A 6,658-nucleotide genomic window follows, 5' to 3' on the forward strand; every position below is an offset into this window, starting at 1 on the left:
ATCAATATGGCCTGATTCCAGCGAAAGCGGAGGAGAACTGCGGGGGGGAAAGGGCCACACAAACCAAGGGCAATCTTCACCCTCTTTAGGCAGCTGCTCTCTCCTGAGACCCCTGAGCCAAGCGACCTCCTTGCAGAGAGCAAGGGGGTGAGGGAGCTGGACAACACGCCCCTCTCTTCCAAAGCAAGCCCCAACAGCAAGCCACAGCCTCCTGCAGAAGGAAGGCGCTTTTGCAGCCAGGACCAGCGAACTCTTTCAGCCCTCCTGAGCAAAACGTTGAGGGTGAGCTGGAGTTGGAGAAGGAAAGCAAGGAGGCACCACCGAAAGGCGGCAGAACTGTAATAATGGGTGGTGCAAATTGCCCTTACATGGACGGGGAATTTACACTTTCCGGTAATGACAAAGAGGCCACATTTCTAGATACCCGAAAGGATTGTGCCTCAGAACAGCCGGTCACAGAAGCAACCCGAGAGAAGGCGGCCCTGGACCTAATCCAAGGAGCTCTCAGGACCTGGTGTGAGAGGTCAGTGTCATGGAACCAATACGGAACAGTGACCACAGTGCAATCAAATTCATATCTGCGAGCGGAGAGAGACTTGGCTAAGAAGTCAACTTTGGACTTCAGGAGGAGAAACTTCTCAGAAATGAGAGGGACTGGTGAAAAGAAAGCTGAAAGGGAAAGTCAAATCACTCCAGAGCTCATGGAGCTTATTTAAAACCATAATGACAGAAGCCCAGTTAGAATGGATACCAAAAAGAAGTAAAGGTCCCACCAAGTCCAAGAGGAGGCCAGCATGGCTAATGAGCAGACTCAAGGAAGATATAAAAGGTAAGAAGATTTCCTTCAGTCCTGCCCAAATGAGGAGAAAAGAAAGGAACACACACTTTGGCAAAACTGCAAGGAGATAACAAGCAACATGAAAGAAGAGTTTGAGGAACATATGGATAGCAACATCAAGGGGAATATAAAAACTTCTTTAAATACAGCAGCAGCAGAAAACCTGCCAGGGAGGCAGTTGGACCATTAGATGACAAGGGGTTAAAGGGATGCTCAAGGAGGAGAGGGAGATTGCAGAGAAACTGAACAAGTTATTTGCATCTGTCTTCACAGCAGAGGATACAGTGCTCATGTGTGAACTGAGCTTCTTAGGGAGGGAGGCTGAAGAATTGAGTCAAGTGACAGGAAGTGATGTTCTAAGGCCAGTTAACTTACTGTCTGTTTGGGATAAACTGATGGAAAGTATCATTAAAGATAAAATTGTTAAACATATGGAAGAACACGCCTTGCTGAAGGAGAATCAGCATGACCTGCAAAGATAGGAACATAGGAAGCTGCCTTCTACTGAGTCAGACCCTTGGTCCATCCAGCTCAGTACTGACTAGACAGACTGGTAGTGGCTTCTCCAAGGTTGCAGGCAGGAGTCTCTCTCAGCCCTATCTTGGAGATGCTGCCAGGGAGGGAACTTGGAACCTTCTGGATGCAAGCAGCCAGGTGCTCTTTCCAGAGCAGCCCCATCCACTGAGGGGAATGTCTTACAGTGCTCCCATGTAGTCTCCCATTCAAATGCAAACCAGGGTGGACCCTGCTTAGCAAAGGGGACAATTCATGCTTGCTATCACAAGCCCTCTTGGAGTTCCTTGGGAGTGTCAACAGGCATGATCCAGTTGACATGGAATACTTGAACTGTCAAAAAGCTTTTGACAAAAAAGGCTCTTGAATAAATTTAGCAGTCAAGGGATTAGGGGACAGGCTCATCCATGGATTAGAAACTGGTAGAAAGAGAGGAAACAGAGGTAGGAATAAATGGATAATGTCCACAATGGAGAGATGTAAGAAGTGGGGTGCCCCCACTGGTACTGGGACCAGTGCTTTTTAAATTATCCATAAATGATCTAAAAATTGGAGTAAGCAGTAAAGTGGCCAGACTTACAGATGAAACAAAACTATTTAGAGCAGTGAAATCACAAACACATTGTGAGGAGCTCCAAAAGGCTCCCTCCAAATTGGGCAAGTGGGCAACAAAATGGCAAATACGGTTCAATGTTGGCAAGTGTAAAGTGATGCATATTGGGGCAAAAAATCCCAGCTTCACATATACACTGATGAGGTCTGAGCTGTCCGTGTCGAAGCACGAGAGAGATCTTGGGGTCCTGGTGGACAGCTTGCTGAAAGTATGGTCTCAGTGTGCAGCAGCTGTAAAAAAAAATGGGAAATTCCATGCTAGGGAATTTAAAATAAAACTGCTATTATAATGCAAATCTATGGTGCAGCCACATTTGGAATATTGTGTACAGATCTGGTCACTATGTCTAAAAAAGAATATGGTAGAACTGGAAAAGGTGCAGAAGAGAGCAACCAGGATGATCAGGGGCTGGAGCACTTTCCTTACGAGGCAAGGCTACGACATTTAGGGCTTTTAGTGTAGAAAAAAAGACGACTAAGGGGAGATGTGATCAAGGTTTATAAAATGATGCATGGTGTGGAGAGAGTGGACAGCGAAAAGTTCTCCCTCCATCACACTAGCACCAGGGGTCATCGCATGAAATGGATTGCCAGGAAATTCAGGACCGATAAAAGGAAACACTTCTTCACAGAGAGCATAATTAATCTGTGGAATTCTCTGCCACAGGATGTAGTGATGGCCACCAGCTTGGATGGCTTTAAAAGGGACTTTGACAAATTCTAAGAGGACAGGTCTCTCACTGGCTACTAGTCAGTGGCTATCAGCAACCTCTAGGCTCAGAGGCACAATGCCTCTGAATACCAGTGGCAGGGAAGCAACAGCAGGAGAGGCAGCCTTGTGGGTTTCCCCAGAGGCAGCTGGAGGGCCACTGTGGGAATCAGGATGCTGGCCTTGAGCCTGATCCAGCAAGGCAATTCGTATGCTCCTCGGTTCTGAAGCAGGGGAGTGGGGTGACTGTGCCCAAATGCAGTAGATCTGAGGAAGAATGCTGGCCAGCAGGGATGACAATATTGTTCCAGAGTGGCCAGCACCCCAAATGAGACCCTGCACCACCCATGCCCCACACGGGACCCCCTGCCAAGGGTGTCTCTTCTCTCCTGCCACATGCACAGTGACAACACAGAGTGGAGCAAAGTTTCTCGTCCTTGGAAGGAGCTGTCCAGCAGCAGGAAGTTTCAAACCTCTGCAAGGCAGCTCAGCGAGGTTCACCCTTAATTGCTGGGCTCATCCTGCTGCTATGAAGAAGGATGCAAATGCTCCTGAATGGGTTACTCCACCTGAGCTCCTTTGGGCTTGGACACAGGCAAGGAACCTCCACTTACAAAGAGCCCCATTTCCACAAGGGCTTTGCTAATACAACAGCAGCGGCCATCCTAACGGGTAAAGGGGGCACCCAAGGAGGCGCAGCTGCCGCTGCTTCCCAGCAGCAGCTCAGGGGACTCCTCTCTCTCCTGCACTGCCTGAAAGCTGTGCGGCCTGCCTGTTAACCGTGCAGCTCTACCTGAGGAATGGCCAGCCTGCAGGCAGTACAAGAGAGAGAGGGGAGCAACCTGAGCTGGTGTCAGGGAGCAGAGGCAGCTGCACCTCCTGGCCTGTTAGGACCAGCCACTACTGGCTGCTCCTCACTGCTCTAGACTCCATAAAATGGAGTATTATGGGTAAGGGAGCAGGGGGTGTGAGAGAAGCAGCCCTGAGGTCTCTCCTCCAAGTTTAGCAGAAACAGGCAGGGGAGCATATATAGCCCCCCCCCGACACACACACACACCCCAGTGTTAGCAAACATGCACATCACTCAGAACCAGCAGCAGCTGCAACAGCATTTCAAGTGTTCGTCAAAGTGGCAGCCACATTCCAACCAAGAACTTCCTGGAGTCAACACCAGAACCAGAGCCTGGGAGCCAGCATCTAGTTTTTGGCAAGCCATTTCTAGAAGAAAATATGTGAGCGACCAGGAAGGATTCACGGGGGTAATTCCTGACATCGACCCCTTCCATAAGAAAGGAGCTTCTGCTCTGGGGTCCGAAGAGACCCGCAAAGGAGAGAGCCATGCCGGGCCAGCGCAAAGTCAGGCGCGCGTGAAAAGCAGGAGTCTTCCTGGGGAGCAGCACAAATCCTCTGGGCAGGGCAGGGTCCTCAAGCCCGCACAGGCATGGAATCCAGCCGCCTGCTAGCGCGTCCCCGCCTCTGCAAGACGGCTCCCCCAACACCGAGCAGCACCCTGAATTGATCAGGTGAGCAGCGGCTCCAGACAGCTGCTGGTGCGCCTGCCTTTCTGCTCTCCGGCACCCACCACCCGCCTCGCTGCTGCACGAGCAAGCAGCCCTCTGCACACAAGAGGGGGCCATTGGCCGCCCTGCTGCCCCCACCCCACCAGCCTCAGAGGCTTTGCCGTAAAGGGCAGGTGAATGGCGCGGGTGCGGGGAGGCATTCATGTGCGTTCAGCAGGGGTAAGGGCCGGGCCGGGCGCGCCTGGTCCCGCCGCGCTCGACTGGCTGCACCGACAGCCGCGGAGCAGACTCCAGCCAGCCAGCGCCTCGGGGAGACCCCCGTTGAGAGGCAGGCAGACAGACATCACGGCCGCCGCACCTCAGCCACAGGGGAGGGGGCTCTGGCCTTTCAAATTCTTGGAAATAAGATCGGCCAGTAAAGGAGCGCACGGTCTCTCCGTGGCAAAAGCACCGTGTCCGCTTCGCCATCCTCCTCCCCGCGCCGACCCTGCCGCTCTCTGCCCCTTCTTCTCCTCTGCCCCTCCTGCTGCCAGGCTGATCTGCAAGCGGGCGGTCGCCTGCTGCCTCCCCGCGCCCAGCATTGCCCGCGAGCCAGACCCCGCCCCAGGTCTCCTTCAGATGCCTTCAATCGCCCACCCGGACCCCACCAGCAGCAGTCACGGCGATGGCGGCTCACTTCGACGGCTCTAAAACGGGATTAGACAATTCCACAGAAAACAGCTTCCTGGAGCTTCCATGGTCAGAGGCTGCCTACCCTGCTGCGGGGGCAGGCAGCAGGGAGGGCTGGTTTCCTTGCTTCATGCTTAGCAGCACCAGCCTGAAAGGCTCCCCGTTGGGGCATTTGGCTACCCAGGGCTGGAGACCGGTCCGATCCAGCCGGAGTCTCCCTCGCCTCGGATCTCCTGCCCACTGAGAGGCTGCCACATCCACAAAATGATCGCGACAGCAAAGCCACACCTGATCCGTCGCCATGTAATCTGGAGGGGCAGATCCGCCAATGCGAACTGTAAATGGAGCCCCCGTGTTCAGGGGCAGTCTACCTCCGAGGGCCAGATGCTGAGGGCACGCAACAGCGGAGGGCTTCTCCTCGGGCCCTCTGTTGGAAACCGGATTCTGGTCTTGGAGGGACTTTAGCCTGACCCAGACCCTCTCCCGGGAAGGGGCCGAGGCGCATGCACGAAGAGGAAAGAGCCCACCCCCCGTGGAGCCTCCCCCTCATGGGCAGTCTACCTGCTCACCTTGCTCGGCGGAGGCGGCGCGCAGGAGCAGCCCGAGGAGGGCGAGGATCCTGCCCGGCTCGCTCCAGCCCCCGACACCGGCTCCGCTCCGAGGCTCCATGGCATCGCCCAGCCTGGCCACACGGACTACTCCGCGCCCGCCCGGCCAGTGGCAGCTGCCTCCGTCTCGTGCCCCCCGCCCCGCACCGGCAGCAAACCCGCCTCGGCGCCCGGCCACGCCCACCGACCAATCGGGACGCCCGCCAGCCTGGGGCGGGGCCAGGGCTATGGGGGCGGGGCCTATTCGCTTGCCTAGCGCCGCGAGAGGCACTCGTAGACTTTTTCGATAGACTCACACATGCGAGTGAGGAGTTCCGGGTTCTGACAGGGTTCTGCCCTGCCACACGAAGGCTGGGTTCCTCCTAGGGGCAGCAGCCTCCGTCCTCGGGGAGGGAAAAAGCGGTCCGCGGAGAGGCCACTGTGGCTCTCGCCTTTCCTGTCCCAAATCTCCGGATGATCCCATGGGGGAGGGGCTAAGCTGAACCCCCGCGGGGCGCAGGCCCCCGTCGTGTGCCATCCTCCAGCCCCACCTGCCCCCCACCTCCCCACCCAGCCCCACCTGCCGAAGCCCCCCTACGGGAAGGAATGCAGCGTTGTAACGTGATGGACGGTGCCCCGCCCAGGCGGCCCATCCTGGCGTCCGTCCAGAAGGGGGCCGCTGAGCGGGCCGGAGAACTCCCGGCGGGGCCCCACGTGCGTGTCCGCTGCGCATCTCCTCCAAATGGGTCCCAGCTCGGCTTCTGGATGCCCAGCTGGAGCCCTGGCCAGGACACTCCTTAGAAACCTCCTCCGGTGCCCCAGCTCTGCCCTTTCCTGGAGAGACCAGAGCGAGCCCTCGAGGTCCGCTTACTGCAGCGTGCCTTTTCCCATAGGGCTGCCCTTGAAGCCGCTCCCTCTTCAAGGTCTTGCCCGTCTTCAGCTCAGGGGCTCCATACACCTGCCTGCCAGGGCCGCTTCTTCAGGGCTCAACTCAGATCAGGCCCGGATCCCTTACCAGCGTCACTGGCTTTCTGTTTGCTTCTGGGCTCAACTCAAGGTGCTCTGTTTGACATTTGCAGCCCTAAACCATCTGGGCTCTGGGGTCGTCTCCTCCTCCCGCCTGAGCCTGCCCAGAACTTTGCCCTCCACCCAAGCCCCCTCCCCCACTCCATGTGCCATCCCCCTCCCTCCGAAGTGTGGCAAAAGGGTA

At 56.0% G+C, this 6,658-nt stretch overlaps 1 protein-coding gene across 5 annotated transcripts in view; it reads right to left on the reverse strand.

Moving 5' to 3' along the window:
* The window catches only part of EPHA10 (EPH receptor A10), a 57,355-nt gene extending 50,930 nt beyond the window's left edge, over window positions 1-6,425 (reverse strand). For 4 of the 5 annotated variants that reach the window (XM_053268659.1, XM_053268657.1, XM_053268660.1 and 1 more), the window contains exon 1: window positions 5,431-5,603. In XM_053268659.1, coding sequence (XP_053124634.1) covers window positions 5,431-5,530 — 100 coding nt within the window. In that variant the 5' untranslated portion in view covers window positions 5,531-5,603. Of the gene's footprint in view, window positions 1-5,430; window positions 5,604-6,319 lie in introns of those variants that run through there. The other variant, XM_053268658.1, reaches the window with a different exon arrangement.
* Between the last annotated feature and the right edge of the window lie 233 nt (window positions 6,426-6,658).

Source organism: Hemicordylus capensis, chromosome 7 (assembly GCF_027244095.1).
Source record: "Hemicordylus capensis ecotype Gifberg chromosome 7, rHemCap1.1.pri, whole genome shotgun sequence".
Taxonomy (NCBI): domain Eukaryota; kingdom Metazoa; phylum Chordata; class Lepidosauria; order Squamata; family Cordylidae; genus Hemicordylus; species Hemicordylus capensis.